Source organism: Hordeum vulgare, chromosome 7H (genome assembly GCF_904849725.1).
Source record: "Hordeum vulgare subsp. vulgare chromosome 7H, MorexV3_pseudomolecules_assembly, whole genome shotgun sequence".
Lineage (NCBI taxonomy): Eukaryota > Viridiplantae > Streptophyta > Magnoliopsida > Poales > Poaceae > Hordeum > Hordeum vulgare.
The window spans coordinates 164745301-164762210 of record NC_058524.1 but is presented as its reverse complement, the minus strand read 5'-3'; the positions used below and the strand labels follow the sequence as shown (position 1 = coordinate 164762210).

The window sequence follows — 16910 nt, the reverse complement described above, 5'->3', positions numbered from 1 at the left end:
GAGGAATAGGATACCTCTTTTCTTAGGAGTTGGCTTAGGAGGTGGTTCGGGAATAGTCCAAGCATTCTCATTGCACAAGATGTTATTCAATAGGATCTCAGCTTGTTCTACAGTTCATTCCCTTAAAACACAACCAGCACAACTATCTAGGTGGTCTCTAGAAGCATCGGTTAGTCCATTATAGAAGATATCAAGTATTTCATTCTTCTCAAGAGGGTGATCGGGCAAAGCATTCAGTAGCTGGACAAGCCTCCCCCAAGCTTGTGGGAGACTCTCTTCTTCAACTTGCGCAAAGTTATATATTTCCTGCAAGGCAGCTTGCTTCTTATGGGCAGGAAAATATTTCTCAGAGAAGTAGTAGATCATATCATGGGGACTACGCACACAACCAGGAGCAAGAGAAGTGAACCAAGTCTTAGCATCATCCTTTAGCGAGAAAGGAAACAACTTAAGGATATAGTAGTGGCGGATCTTTTCCTCACTCGTGAATAGGGTGGCTATATCGTGCAGTTTGGTAAGATGTGCTACAACCGTTTCAGACTCATAACCGTGAAAAGGATCAGATTCGACCAGAGTGATTAACTCAGGGTCGACAGAGAATTCATAATCCTTATCGGTCACAAAGATAGGTGAAGTAGCAAACTTCGGGTCGTATTTCATCCTAGCGTTCAAAGATTTTTCTTTCCACTTGCGCAGTAATTTCTCAACATCATAGCTATCCTTACAAGCAAGAAAGTCCTCATCTATATCTCACTCCATAACATAACCCTCAGGTATATCAGGCAATTCATATCTAGGAGAGCTAGTTCTAACAGGTGAAATAGCAGGTTCTACTTCAATAATCTCAGCAGTTTCAGAAGTATCATCACATCTAGAAGCAACTCTAGCAATTTGTGCATCAAGGAATGCACCTAGTGGCAAAGCAGTATCAAGCAAAGCATCATCACAAGCATCATGGACAGCATAGGTAGCATCATCAAGCACAGGCGACACATCAAAATTTCTAGCAGGAGGTGGTGTCGTAGACTTACTCATAACTGAAGGTGAATCAAGTGCAGAGCTAGATGGCAGTTCCTTACCTGTCCTCGTAGTTGAGGGCAAGACTTTAGTTTTTGGATCTCTTGGATTCCTCATAGTGATCAGCAGACGTAAATCCCAAGTGACTCAGAGAATACTGCTATGCCTCCCCGGCAACGGCGCCAGAAAATACTCTTGATAACCCACAAGTATAGGGGATCGCAACAGTTTTCGAGGGTGGAGTATTCAAACCAAATTTGTTGATTCGACACAAGGGTAAGCCAAAGAATATTCTCGAGTATTAGCAGTTGAGTTGTCAATTCAAGCACACCTGAAAGACTTAGTATCTGCAGCAAAGTATGAGTAGCAAAGTAGTGTGATAGCAACAGTAGCAATGGTAACAGTAGCAGCAGTGACAACAGTAGCAGTAACAGTAGCAGCAGTGACAGCAGTAGCAGTAACAATAGCAAGGACCAGTAGGAAAAACTCGTAGGCATTGGATCGGTGATGGATAATTATGCCGGATGACATTCATCATGCCACAGTTATAACATGGGGAGATATGTAACTTGCTCCAGTTCGTCAATGTAATGTAGGCATGCATTCTGTATATAGTCATACGTGCTTAAGGAAAAGAACTTGCATGACATCTATTGTCCATCCCTCCCGTGGCAATGGGGTCCTAATGGAAACTACGGGATATTAAGGTTCTCCTTTTAATAGAGAATCGGAACAACACATTAGCATTTAGTGAATACATGAACTCCTCATACTATGGTCATCTCCGGGAGTGGTTCCGGCTATTGTCACTCCGTGGTTGCCGGGTCATAACACATGGTAGGTGACTACAACTTACAAGATAGGATCAAGAACACACGTATATTGATGAAAATATAATAGGTTCAGATCTGAACTCATGGCACTCGGGCCCTAGTGACAAGCATTAAGCATGGCAAAGTAGTAGCAACATCAATCTTAGAACATAGTGGATACTAGGGATCAATCCCCATCAAAACTAACTCGATTACATGATAGATCTCATCCAACCCATCACCGTCCAGCAAGCCTACGATGAGATTACTCACGAACGGTGAAGAGCATCATGGAATTGGCGATGAAGGAAGGTTGGTGATGACGACGTGACGATCTCCCCTCTACGGAGCCCAGAACGGACTCCAGATCTGCCCTCCAAAGGAAGAACAGGTGGTGGCGGCGCCTCCATATCGCAAAACGCGATGAACTCTTCTCCTTGATTTTTTTCGGACGAAAGGGACTAAATAGAGTTGGAGTTGGAGGCGGTGGAGCTCCGTGCCCCCCACAAGCCTGCTAGGCGCGGCGAGGGGGGTCGTGCCTGGTGGGCTTATGGGCTCCTCGCTCCACTTCTCCGGTTGATTCTTGCGCCAGTATTTTTTATATATTCCACAAAAAATCCTCGTAAATTTCCAGGTCATTCCGAGAACTTTTATTTCTGCACAAAAACAATACCATGGCAATTGTGCTGAAAACATCGTTAGTCCGGGTTAGTTCCATTCAAATCATGCAAATTAGAGTCCAAAACAAGGGCAAAAGAGTTTGGAAAAGTATATACGACGGAGACGTATCAGTGTCTCACGTCATGTGGAGTGAGCTTCAGTCAGTTGTGTTTCAATGAAAGGTTCCCATCTATGGACCTTACCTGTTTTACTTGATCCGGGAGAGGTGGTTGATGACCTTTCCAGAGATGATGTTTGATGATCCCGGTTGGATCTGCCATGAGCCTATTAAGCTGCGTCAGAAGAACAAGTGGGCCAACACTACCACGACACCTGTTGCTGCCAACATAGATACTGATGAGGATGAGGATGAGGGTGAGGCTCAGGCTGAGGATGAGGGCAGTCCACAAACACATGTGCCTTCCTGTGCTGAGCCATCTTGGGCCAAGAAGCTCAAGGACAGGATGAAGACTCTATTTTGCTTGCAGGCAAAGGGGCAGCATATGACCCATGTTGCTCAGAAGGAGAGCCGTCAGCGCGACAAGCTGATTCTGAGGAAGCTCGACGTGCACATCTCCAGTGGGTGTGAGAAGGACATCACTCCTGAAGGTGCTTGGATGAAGAAGAATAATCTTCAGTTGGATGAATCTGATGAGGAGTATGATGGCTGACGTCTATGCATTTCGAGCAACCACATGTGTATTAGGTGTCCTCTCTGCCTTTTTGGTGTCTAGATGCCAAAGGGGGAGGGAGTGTATGATTTATGAGTTTCTTCGTTTTTTGCGTCGCTTTGTTTGTTGAACTTTCGTTGCTACTTTGGTTGGTTTTGTTTTGTGTGTGAGACCAGGAGACGTAGTACTCTATCATATGGTGTGAGACATATGCTATCACTCATCTATCTTTATTACCTCATTATTATCTAGTATGTTAGTAGCTTGTGAGTCTATTTATTTTGTGCCCTTATCTTCATGCTCACATGCCATGCCTTACTTCCATGCTTAGTGTTTAATCGGTTTGTTGCAAGGAATGCCTCGTCTATAAACTCTAGGGGGAGTGCTATTCCTAGGTTGTGTGTCGTACAAACCATGGCATTTCTCTAAGTATGCACACATCAAGGGGGAGCATGTCTCTAGCTTATAGATTTTGGGTTTGCATATGTTATTTTTATATCCTTTAGTGCAAATCATGTATTGTCATCAATCCACCAAAAGGGGAGATTGTTACGGCATATTTCTCCCTAAGTGGTTTGGGTGATTGATGACAATGCATGTGCGGACTAATCGTGTGCATTGAGCATTTCAGATAATTCATGACTAGGCACAAGACGATTCGGTGCCCCTCGGAGTCTATCAAAGATGGTTGCTTTCTACGTTTCTCTTTGGTGGATTTGAGTCGTAGGAAAGTCGTACTATTAAAAGGGAGTCTACTTCAGAAAGGTTAGGGTGGAATCAACACATACACAATTCTATTGCACCACCTTTCCCTCGCTTCAATGGTGGTTGGTGAACCTACCATGCGGTAGTACCGCTCCTAGCAGCGGTAGTATCGCTCTGCTCGGGCTGTGACTGGGGGGTAATGGCTGGATTCTCCCCCCCCCCCCACTATATAAAGGGGTCTTCTTCTCCAAGAAGGTTACCTCTTACCTCCCCAAGCTCCATTGTTGCTCCAAAGCTCATTTTCGCCCGATCTCTCTCCCTAGCCAATCAAACTTGTTGATTTCGTAGGGATTGGTTGAGAAGGCCCTGATCTACACTTCCACCAAGAGATATTTGATTCCCCCCTCCACTAATCCCTTGCGGATCTTGTTACTCTTGGGTGTTTGAGCACCCTAGACGGTTGAGTTCACCTCGGAGCCACATTCCATTGTGGTGAAGCTTCGTGGTCTTGTTGTGAGCCTCCAAGCTTTGTGTGGAGATTGCCCCAACCTTGTTTGTAAAGGTCCGATCGCCACCTTCAAGGGCACCACTAGTGGAATCACGGCATCTCGCATTGTGTGAGGGCATGAGGAGAATGTGAACCCTCCATGTTATAACAATTGATATCATACGATATTATCTCAAAGTATAACAAGCAAGTTTGGGTCGATTCAATACGATCGTTCTTCTAACGTAATACTCTTAATGTTGTTTTAGGACTATATTTACACCCAATGATATCCTAAGATCCGGAAAACATGACCATTAACAATATTTGAGCAAGCCTTAGAGGCAATAATAGGAACTTTTGTTTTACCATTTATCATTCCACACGTGCATATGAGTTTTCCACTGAATTGCATAATCTAGGATCATAGCAGTTATAGCATAGAATATAAACTCTTAATTATGAATATGAAGATACAATAATATAATATTACTGCCTCTAGGGCATATTTCCAACATCCGACTCATGTGGCTCCTCCGCGGTGGCCTTCGCGTCCGTCTCTGCTTCGAGCTCGTCAAAGAGGGCATCAGTCAGAGCCTGTTCCTTGAACTATAGGTTGGCCTCCACATATGTCTCATCTTGGTTGGACTCTAGGATGGTCTGCTGCTCTGCCATCTCGTCCGCTTGCGCAACATTGAATTCCGCCTCCGCCCACTCCATGTCGAAGCCTAGAGCCTCCTACTCTGGCTCCTCGTCGTCCTCCGGATCTGTGACCTCCATCAGAGCTAACGACTGCTCCTCTCCCTCCTCCAGCTCTGACGAGTCTGGAGGCAGCCCGAAAACGATGTGCGCGGCACTCCTTGCCTGGATCTTCTGCTCGATTTGGTACCAGCGCTCCGAGGTGAGCATATAATAGGTGATTATCTTTGTTCGGACCATGGCGCTGCCGGAGAGCATGGGATGAGCGTCGGAGCGGGAGAGAGGAGGTGGATAGGCTCGGGCTAGTGGCGTTGAGAGAGAGGAGGTGGATGGGATCGGGCTGGGGGCGCGGAGAGTGAGATGATATGGATGGGATAGGGTTGGGGGACGCCGACGAGATTAAATAGCCGGATTTGGCCTCGTGTGGCGAGTCGGACCGACACCATGCGGTGTTCACACACCACCATCAGAGGAGATATTCGTCGAACCGCCGGGTTTCCTAGCGATTTCGTGTTGGTCTCACACCAACGTGGCGCACGTGCGCAGACGCCCCCATATTCGTCCATATTTGGGCTGAATATGCGGGGTGTCGGTCAGCCTAGTTGTTTGAGACCTGTTTAAGGCGCACATGTGTGTCGCTTTTTTGTGACTGGTAAACGACCAAATGGCCTATTCATACATTTGAGACAAGTTTGAGAGGTACTACTACAGATGATCTAATCTTAGTTAGAAAGGACTTCTTTGGTTGCTTGCATCGTTTTTAGGCACTTTGCATACTTGTCCCACTAGGGCCTGGCTCAGCATGTGCAAGCAAAAAAACCAACATGTGCATGTTGATTGGTTGCGTGCATATCCTCTTCCTACGTCGTAGTGACGCCTCTTCGCTCGGTGTTTGGTTGCTCACATTATATGTGGTCAGACAAGTGCATGTTGTTTGGTTGCATACATGTATAGAGTTATGCTCACCTTGTACCCTACTTGGTGAGCTTACCCACTGCTACTGCACCTTACACACTATCACACCTAGCACACCAAAGCCACGAAACTGCAATGGTGATGAAGTGGACGAAGATGATGAAGTTCTTCAGTCAAAACAGACGATCCACCTTGGCCACCTCAACCTTGTTGCATGCCTCATATCACACATACTTAGAGTAAGCATCTTCTACCGCCTTGCCAGTCTTAAACCCTCTGTCGCTTTGGTTGCTGTACCCTGAAACTTGTTTGCTGCAAGCTTCCCATGAACTATAACCCCCCTGGAACCATCCCTTCAAACACAGCATACCACTTTCCCTAGCAGTGCGAATGAGCAATAAGTTGAAGCAACAAGCAATGAAGCACTCTCGGAGCAAGCAATGAAGCACATAAGCAATGGAGCATAAGAGCATTAGTAAGCATGCATGATCATAACTCATAGCAAGTTCAACCTACCACTATGTTGGTGTCATCCTACCACCACATCCAAAAGTGGGTGCAATCCTACCACCGCAAGTTCGTGATCACCGTGCGGATCACCATGAGGGGTTAGTATATACCACCTCACCAAAATATACATGCCATCAGATTGTTTTCAAGACCTAACTACACAAAATATATGTCATCATCGTCATCTTGGAGGATCATGCACGCCATCGCCACCAGCAGAAGCAACGCTAGTAGTAGTTCTTGCCCAGCTAGGTCCTCAGCCAAAGCACCCTATGATCCTCTCCCAACAAACCCAACACCATGTTGTCAAGCAGGTGGCTGAGAGCCACCATTAGAGCCTCTGGGATGAAGCCACCTTGCTCCATGACGGTGTCGTAGAGCTCAGGGTGGACATCGACCATCTTGCTCTTCTTAATGGCGATGGTCACCTCCTTCACTGTGTGAGTCATGCTGCTGAAGACGGCCAGCTCCTCCTCTATGAAGCCTGCGCGCTTCTTCTTCCTATCAACCACAGGAACGTGTTGACCATCCTTCTTAGGAGCATCAATGTTGATGGTGTCTGACTCCTGGGTGTTTGGATAGTCAGGCATCGACGACATTGGCGAGCCCAGCGGCTAACCAGAGCCCATGGCATGCTTGCCGGTTGCGAGCCCAAAGAAGAAGATCTGCTGCATCGGGTGGTAGTTCTGGATAGGTGTGTAGAGAAACTCTGCGTCCTTGGGGTGATCCTAAGAAAGAAACATGATAGCGTGGTGGATAGTTAGTATGGCAATGGATCATAGGAGATGATTAGTTAGAATGTCATGGTTTGTGAGTTAGCCGTGATGTGGCCTTGGTAGTGCTCTGCCTCCAACGTGATCGTGGAGGTCTCCTCATCCCATGAAGTACCGCTCAGGTCTCTCAGCTTGGAGGAGATGAACCACCTAGTTCTCCACTTCCTCAGGTGGTTGTAGACCTAGGTCGAGGTGACCTCTTGTCCACAAAACACGAAGACTTGCTTTGCCACAAAGTTCAAGTGCACCCCCCTTGAACCCCTTGTTAATCCTCACTCCCGTAGATATGATCTCACACATCTTGTTAAGCACAAAAGTGAAGAGAAACGACGGCCATTTCATGTTGCATCCCCTGCCATCCTTCTTCTCTTTTGCGGCTGCCTTTCGAGCAACAACATGAGATACAACATTGGGCTGAGCTAGCACAAATGGAGGAACCATAGGCGGCACCTCAAAAACCTCTGAATCAAGAGGCACCTGATCTATGTTAGCCTAGGAGTTCTCGACGTAGGACGCCAGGAATTGTCTCTTGGACGACACGATGGCTAGACTAAATTCTTGTGTGCTCATGTCCTACAAACGTAAGGGTCATCAACAGCACAACAGATTACACATCGGCAATATGTACTACCTATAAACATGGACAACACACTACAAATCGATGGTATGAACTAACAGTAAAACATACTACCAATCCATCCAAGCATATTACCAACCCATCCATGAACATTCAAGCATACTACCAATCTATCCATGAACATCCAAGCATACTACCAATCTATCCATGAACATCCAAACATACTACCAATCCATCCATGAACATCCAAGCAAGCAATCACGGAAACAACCTCTAGCATGCTTTAAATCCATCTCAACTAGCTACTGCCACATCACGGTCGAACATATCACAGGATCTAACCCCGCCACATCGTCAGATCTAGCTAGAACTAGTAGAGGGGATGGGGTCATTGAACTTACAAACGTCATCGGAGGAGCCATAGTGGACGTGCGGCACGAAGGAGAAGAAGAGAACTCGATCCGCCGTCGTAGCCAACCGCTCGCTAGAGTAGTCGCAACGCTTACCTCGTCGTCGAGGCGGATCCAGGCTGGAGTGAAAGCTCGAGAGGGATGGGGAGGGAATGATGGCGGGAGTTTTAGCGCGCCGGCCACCCTCGCTATATAGAGCTACCGCGAATCGGCGAGCGGTGACGCGAATTCGTCTCGCCGCTTTTTTAGAGACGCGCCATCGCTCCCGTCATCTTACTGCCCACAGGTGCGCAGCGCGACGTTTCCCTCCCCTGCATCATTTCAGCCCGGCTCGTTGAAGACTGTCGATTCGCTGTTCCTAACGGACCTGACTGAAGGCTGTTTTAAGATTCATGCGGCCCAATATGCGAGCCACGCAACCAGATGGCTGATTTATTCCGGTGGATCTGGTTGAAGGTAATGCAGGTAACAAACGCGTCCAAAGCCAATGTGTTTTGCCTCCAAGCTCCAACTACCTTCTCCTCTCATCTCTTCTTCTAACCGCACATCCGCCGTTCGGTTACTAGTTAAGCTCTGTGAGGACGGGAGTATCTTCTTCTATCTTTCTTGGCCAACAATAACATACTATTCTCTGATTTCTGTACGGTTGATTGCTGCTACCACTATTATACTGCTCGAGCTGCGAAGAGTATAGTAGATGCTATATTAAAACTCATCACTAGTGGTGCATTGACAACTCAACCCACCAATCAATACTTAATTCCTCTACTTGACCGTCCAGGTCTGAAAGCTTATCTGAACGTTGGACGCGCCCCCAGGCTTCCTTCCACGCATCGCTTTTCTGACCAAGATTAGTAGTACCATCACTTTGCTGCTGCCCCCATTGACTTGGCTTCGGTTCAACCTCTCCATCAGGAGAGCAAATACAATTAAAAGATACAAATAGTTGTCTTCACATAAAATAGAGAAAGGAGCCGTCGGTATACCCATGGATATACAGTACACAGCAGTGTCGCTGTCAACCCAACTGTGGTTGCCAATTTGCCATAGCATCACTGTGCATGTAAGCAAAAGCTCAGCGACAGAGACACTCAGGCCGACCCAATTCCCCGCTAACGATGACAGAGAGCAGCCTAATCTCCTCTTCCAGTGCAGACAAAAAGGCTCATGCCAAAAGACAAGTCCCTATGTGCATAGTTGTGGGGAAGATCACAATCTAGAAACCCAAGAAAAGACATGCCAAAACCAAAAGGTCGGCCTCTCCTTGATGAAAAATGAAAAGCGCCTCTCTTTTCCTTTGGAAGGGACTGACCGAAAAAGAAGTCTGAAACGACGACCAGATTTCACTGATGCTTGCTATCTCCGGTAGTCAGCGGCTCAATGTAACCACTCAAAAAGAAAATCAATGAATTGACCAGGAGATGGAAATCTGTACCGCTTCTTCTTCTTCTGATCCGGCAAGAGCACACATCGCTGATCTGCGGAAGGGACACCCGGACACGTATATCATGTGGGGTGTTGGAAGCAAGCGCTGTCAAATGGATCTGCTTAATATAAACTGTTTGTTTATATGGCACATCGATTTTTAAGATTCTTTTGGCCCTTGCAAATACAAAACATATGCGCTTTTTGTACCGTTGTGCCCATCAATGTGCTGGGAAGACAGACCCACATGCTTGCTTCTTGTTGTGCCCTTGGCCCTTGCTTCGATCCATAGTGTGTGCCAATACCGGCAACAGTACTTGGATTTGCTCTTCCTTACCATGGTGTCAATGCTATCAGTACTTGGATTTGCTCTTCACAGTTTTCTCTTCTTCATTTACCATCATGTACATCCAATTCCAACTTGGGGTTATCTTCCTTTTCGAAAAATATATCCAATTCCAACTTGAAAAAATGAAACTCCATGGGCACTAGCACCCATGGTTTTATTGATATAGAAGAAGCATCCCTCATGAGAAACCAGAAATTCGTCCCCGACGTGGATCGAACCCTGGTTGCTGGAGACGCCACTGCGCTCCCTTGCCACTAGGCTACAGCCTAGTTCTCATCCAATTCCAACTTGGAAACCTACATTTTCTACATCCTCAGTTTCTTAACAAGTTTTTGTTTTGGCGAGGTTATTCCTATAGCTTCACACGACTTCTATAATGTGGGTTGAGTTGACAATTCGATGAAGTCGAAGTAGTTTGTTCGGAGTTTAGGGATGGTGACGATGCCTTTCAGGGACAGAGTGATGAACAAGCCTCGGCGAGGCCCTCTTTGAAGTGGTGTTTGGGGGTATGTTATGTGTGCGCTCAACAATTATGATGGTTTTTCGTTCTTTTTTTATAATTAATTGAATAGTCCGGCTTTTGCTCGACTTTTTTCTAATTATTTTTTAATGGATGCAAAAATTATGTAATTTCCGAAAAATTATCACACAAAACCAGCCCAATAATTTTCATTGACATACATATCATTAAACAAAAAATATATATTCATTGACACAGAGACACATCACTATAGGTGCCTAGAAGAAATATTTAAGATAACTTGGAGATGATTTTATCTTGGGAGTAAAATTTTCCCCATCCTAGGATTCCTTCACCCAAAAGGTGCAACACCATGGCTCCTACATGCTAAACATAATCACTTGTACTACTCCCAACCTAACCCCACCCATAAAAAAACAACATTGTTAACCTTTTTTTTAGCCCTAATCTCCAAGCAGTAACAAGGCCACACAAACCAAATGATGCAAAAAGGGAAGCTCGAGCCTACAAGACGAGGAAACATCAGGCATCAAAACCCTACAACCACCAGAGCATTAGCGCCGCGCCGCGCCGCGCAGCAGTTACTGCCGCACCCGACCCTGTGCTCCGCCGTGTTGCCCCGCTCCCATTGGCCGCCATGGGCTCCTGCCTCTCCACCCAGCCCGGCGACGAGCCGGCGTGGCCGCTGCGGTGGCGCAAGAGGCCCCGGGGCGAGCATGAGGGCGCGGCCGCCGGCGGCGCCTTCTTCTCCGGCGGCGGAGGCGGCAAGAAGCTCCCCGGCGAGGGGGAGATGACCGAGGAGGAGCTCGCGCGGGTTGCCGGGAGGACGTGCGCCAACGGAGCGAGCGCCGCGGCGTGCCTCCACACGCAGCAGGGGCGGAAGGGCACCAACCAGGACGCCATGGTCGTTTGGGAGGTAAGCTGCCAGCGCCTAGCAACCGCCTTTCCCCCCCTTGCTTGGTGGTTTGTTCCGGTGGGTTCGGAGTCCCGATCGGCGGCGGCGGCGCTCGGTCCAGGGGCGTATTCTTGGTTCAAAGCGCCGCCTCTCTAAGTCAACTGCTCGCGTTTACTCTCCTTCGGAAGTCTTCCTTGAACGCTTCGTGCCAATCACTTGGTTTGCGCCTGGATTGCTGGTCGATTTGGATTTCAATGTTGTTTGAATCAAGGGGAGATGCGTCTTCATCCAGTGGAGTCTTTGGTTCGAAAATGAGAGGGATTTTGCTTCAGAATAGTTATCAGTTTGGATTTCCAGTGGGGTCGGAGTTGGGGCATTTCTTAATCTGGTTTCAAATGCTAGGACTCGGCTTTATAGATTGTTTGGGCATCAATAAGAGAAGTAGTTTGCTAAAAAAAAATCTATGTGCTCTTAACGGTTTCACCAAAGTGTTCTCCGGTAGATGGGACATGAACTAGCTGTGATATTGAATCACTGTTCTTGCCTTTGGCTTGATTCGAGACTTTGTGCATGGTGCAAGCAAGATCCTTGGCAGATGTTTGTACCTTTCTTTGTTTTGTTCTCTTCCTCGATGTAAAGAATGCTATGTTCTTGTTCCTTTCTTAACATGGATGTGATTGGGGGGGCCAAGTGACTGGCTGTGGCGATTGATAGCTGGCTTGCTCTATCTAGGGTCCATCCCCTTCAATTAGCCAGTTCAGCTTAAGTACTCCCCTTTCTTTAAGCAGTAGGCTGTGATAACAACTGGAGTTCAACACCCCTCAATTTTTTTATTAATTCCTCAGAAAAGATTATTGTTCCTAAAAAAAAATGGAGTTCAACTGAAGAGAAGTGCAATATGGATTGTTATTTTTCATTTCTTGAGAACTAGTAGTAGCTAAAATGCATGTAAGTATCTAAGAATCATTTGTAAGATGCATGAAGGGTCATACTTAAGATGACAGCAAAGAGAGTTTATGCCTGTAGATTCTCAGAATAGTGCTTTTGATTGCTAATATTCAAAGCAAAAAGGTACCACCTCCTTTATTGGAGCGGGGGGGTACTTCCTTGACAAATTTTTAGTGTTTCTGTTGGAATTGAATTGAATCAGCCTTTTCTTTTTGTAGAGAAATTGAATCCGCCTTTAGTTGTATCGACCGCTTTTTATTCCTTGTCCTTGACAGTCTTTTCTCATATCCATCCTTTCTTTGAGATGTACTTCTAAGTTATACTGACAGCTACATTTTTATCGTGTTTCCATATTTCACTGTGAGTAATAGAACTTTCTTAATGTAGTAATATCTCAGAAATTACAGATCTTCATTCCAGTGGTTACGAAACAAGCCTACTGAATTTATTTAGTCACATGGTATAATGCTCCATGAGTTAACCTCGACTAGCTACGGAGTTTTGCCCTGGTTTCTTAGGTACTATTTGAAGTATTATTATCTGATTCCGTTAGTGGGTAAATTTTCCTACATTTTGTCTCCTCGACATCCTTTATGCCAGTGAAGTCACTCGCTCGCTCTACCATATTCTTAATATTTCTTGGTGAAAATATGAGCATAAAAGACGAGTAAGATTTCATCAATACAGTTTAATGTGGCTCAGCCCCATCTCTTTGATACTTTTTGTGAAATAGTAAGGGCATGGCTGCATTTACTTGTAAGAAATAACAGTAGTCACTACTAGCTGATTAGATCACTTGATACCGAGGGAAAAGCAGACACTTATATTGCAGTAAATTGTATTACTTGACAGCTATGTGATATTCCCTTGCTTTCACTGCAGAATTTCAATTCAAGTGATAGTATCTTCTGTGGCGTGTTTGATGGCCATGGTCCATATGGTCATTTTGTCGCCAAAAAAGTTAGAGATTCTCTTCCTGTTAAGTTACTCGCACAATGGAAAACTAGTGCTAATGGGGGCACTAGTCCTCATCTAAACGGAAGCATTTCCGGAAGTTTGAACTCCGAAGAAACAACATCCGCTGTTGATGATGACTGGGGTGAGTCTGCTGATGTTGAAGGGAGTGATACACTTCCTGAGACATTCCTTCCACTTAAACAGTCTTATTTGAAGGCTTTCAAATTGATGGACAAGGAGCTCAAGATGCATCCTACGATCGATTGCTTTTGCAGTGGTAGTACGGCAGTCACATTGGTAAAACAGGTGATTGATACTTCTAGACATGCCTTATTATTCGTATATAAATTACTGGTTGAAGCTTTTTAAAACAAGTGGTGGAGTATAATTTTGATTGAATGCAAAAATAAAATAAAATTGGTGGATGAACTGGACATGGCTTATTCTCCAGGGATGGGATCTTGTAGTTGGAAATCTTGGGGACTCGAGAGCAGTAATGGCGACACGGGATGCCGCCAACAATCTAACAGCTGTACAACTCACTGTTGATTTGAAGCCTAACCTTCCTAGTATGTTCATTTCTCTCCCTTAGTATTTCAAAAAAAAAAATCAGTATTTTTGTGTGGTTATGTTCTCTTCCCATTTCCCCCATAAATGCCTTGATCGAACTATCATTGATTCATTTCATGTTGTGGCTATTGCTACTTCTCCAGATTGATCACTTTCTTTTGTTCTTTGAATAATCATTCTTCATTTCTTTTTCTACAGAGGAAGCTGAGAGGATCCAGCAATGCAGAGGAAGGGTTTTTGCTCTTCAAGATGAGCCAGAAGTTTCAAGGGTATGGTTGCCGAATAATGATTCTCCTGGATTGGCAATGGCAAGAGCTTTTGGAGACTTCTGCCTTAAAGATTATGGCTTAATATCTGTTCCACAGATATCATATCGCCGTCTTACTGAAAAGGATGAGTTTATAATACTAGCCACTGATGGGGTATGCTTCTTAGCATTTTGCTAACAATGGTCCTTCAAATTAGAAATTTCATATGTTCAGGCATAAAGCTTTTACATCCTTTCACCATCTCCAGTCCTGTTATATGTTATATTCAGAAAAAAATCTTAATTGCTGTAGGTTTGGGACGTTCTTTCAAACAAGGAAGCTATTGATATTGTAGCTGCAGCTCCATCTCGAGCAACTGCTTCCAGGGCTCTCGTTGATTGTGCTGTCAGATCTTGGAGATTGAAGTTCCCAACATCCAAGAGTGATGACTGCGCTGCTGTGTGCCTGTTCTTAGACCATGAGAAGTCACCTAACTTGGTTGAAGAGAGTGAAGCCAAGAATGAAAAAGCAGAACCTGCCAAGGATGCTTTGATCTCAGATTCTGGCCATAAAATCAATGAAGACGTTGCAGATGTAAATGAACACATCTCCAGGGAAGAGCATATCCCTGAGCCCACATTGGAACACTCATCGACGCTAAGAAATGTCGATGAGATTATGCCGGTGGACGAACCTCCTGTATCAAAGGAACCTGAAAGGTGCGGGTCTGCCCGCAGCCTGGCTGACTGCATATCCACAAACGAGGAGGAGGAATGGTCTGCGCTCGAAGGCGTGACACGGGTAAATTCCCTCTTGAACCTTCCAAGAAAACTCTCAGGTGACAAGAAATCCACCAGCTGGAAGAAGCGGCGTTGAGCGAACATTAAGAGAAAAAAAACCATCTGCTCTGATGAAAGTCAGGCCGGGTGCTCGCAGAGGCGCATCACAGCCGATACTGGCATTTTTCAGCCAAGCGCGTGCAAAATTCTTCGGCTGATTTTTAGGGCCCTGCCTTAGATTGTTTCAGGCTGGCTGGCAGGTGTGTACATTCAAGAAGATTGTTTTTTCTTCTTCCTTGTGGTATTTGTCGGGAGGCGTTCCATGCTTGGGCTTCTTTACTTGTATGTGCATATGAAAGTTTTTGTTCTGTGAGAAGCTTTTCTGTAAATCATGTAAGGCCTCCTCTCTAATGTTGGGATGTTCGGCTGTAGTTGTACTAGAACAATAACTCAATTCTCTGTGTAGTAGACCATATGAATTTTCGCCTCAAGAGTGCAAGCTTCTTTAATCTGCACTGGTTCTTTTCAAGATTATCACTTTCTTGCCCTTTGCATAAGCCTTGAATTTGGCAGGAATTTAGGCAAAGCAATGGCTTATTATTAAACGGCTTATTATTAAACACACACTGATATTTCTCCATGGTTACTATAAATTCATATGTTTAAACATAATAGTTCTTATGAAAATACCAGAAATACCAAAGGTGAACATAGTTCCACGCGCACCCACATGAGTATTTTCCTCTGTCTCAGTTTACAGGGCATGCACGTGGTTTTAGATCATTGATTTGACTAACTAAATATGCATTATATTTTATAAAAAGTATGTCATTAGATTCTTAAACGGATGTAGTTTCTAGACATATGTTTTTTTATCACATATGATGCATATTTAGCTAGTTAAATTGTTAACCTAGAACTATGTGCATGTTATGTAAACTGAAACGGAGGGAGTAGTAAAATTGGAAAACATAATTACTCTCTCCAATTCATATTACTTGTCATTGCTTTAGTACAACTTTGTTATTTAAAAAGAATTTGGGTATCAAACTTGGTTGGCCCTTCTATTCACGTGTGAAGTTTCGTGAAGGAATGACACACGTGGTATTCTTGTGAAGAAAATACAATCAAGGCCTTAAAACAATGCTTTTTCATAGCTTTGATTTTGACTTTTTATAGTTTTTTACTCATGTCTTACACATGATTCTTTTTGGCGAAAGACATGTATTTGCTTGGTTTCTTGACATCAAACTTTGTTTACAACAATATAATCTGACTTGGAGGTTTGAAAGCCTATGAACAACCCGCTCTCAAAGTTGTTGGAGTACCGCGGAGGAAGATCGATCGAGGGATGATGTCTGCATACCACAACCATCTGCAGCTCAAAATCCCATATTCACACTATTTCTTTTGTCCATATTACGTGTCGTTCAAATGGATGTATCTAGCACAATGAAAGATAGGAGGGAGTTTATGATTTTCGCAAAATCATTTTCTTTAGGCAACAACAACAACAAAAAAGCCTTTAGTCCCAAACAAGTTGGGATAGGCTAGAGGTGAAATCCATAAGATCTCGCGACCAACTCATGCTTTTCGTACATGGATAGCAAGCTTCCACGCATCCGTGTCCATGGCTAGTTCTTTGGTGATGCTCCAATCCTTTAGATCTCTCTTTACGAACTCTTCCCATGTCAAAAGTTCGGTCTACCCCGACCTCTCTTGACATCATCAGCATGCTTTAGCCGTCCGCTATGCACTGGGGCTTCTGGGGGCCTGCGCTGAATATGCCCAAACCATCTCAAACGATGTTGGACAAGCTTCTCTTCATTCTAGATTCGGTCCTTCCTTGTGTGGCCACACATCCATCTCAACATGCGTATCGCCGCCACACCTAGCTGTTGCACATGTCGCCTTTAGTCGGCCAACACTCCGCGACATACAACATTACGGATCGAACTGTTGTCCTATAGAACTTGCCTTTTAGCTTTTGTGGCACCCTCTTGTCATAGATAATTTCAGAAG

At 45.0% G+C, this 16910-nt stretch overlaps 1 protein-coding gene across 1 annotated transcript; it reads left to right on the top strand.

Annotated features, from left to right (window-relative positions):
* The first annotated feature begins 10970 nt into the window (after window positions 1-10970).
* LOC123408703 (probable protein phosphatase 2C 66) lies at window positions 10971-15397 on the top strand. Its single transcript, XM_045101757.1, has 5 exons — window positions 10971-11407; window positions 13217-13597; window positions 13743-13860; window positions 14060-14283; window positions 14422-15397. The coding sequence occupies exons 1-5, from the start codon at window positions 11129-11131 to the stop codon at window positions 14983-14985; spliced, it is 1566 nt and encodes a 521-aa protein (XP_044957692.1). The 5' UTR covers window positions 10971-11128; the 3' UTR covers window positions 14986-15397.
* Window positions 15398-16910: the final 1513 nt, after the last annotated feature.

Bases quoted from the DNA above. Each gene is read 5' to 3' on its own strand.
- LOC123408703 (XM_045101757.1), top strand. From the start codon at position 11,129: ATGGGCTCCTGCCTCTCCACCCAGCCCGGCGACGAGCCGGCGTGGCCG. The intron at 11,408-13,216 runs GTAAGCTGCCAG...CTTTCACTGCAG, and splicing joins ACGCCATGGTCGTTTGGGAG to AATTTCAATTCAAGTGATAG. The intron at 13,598-13,742 runs GTGATTGATACT...CTTATTCTCCAG, and splicing joins CAGTCACATTGGTAAAACAG to GGATGGGATCTTGTAGTTGG.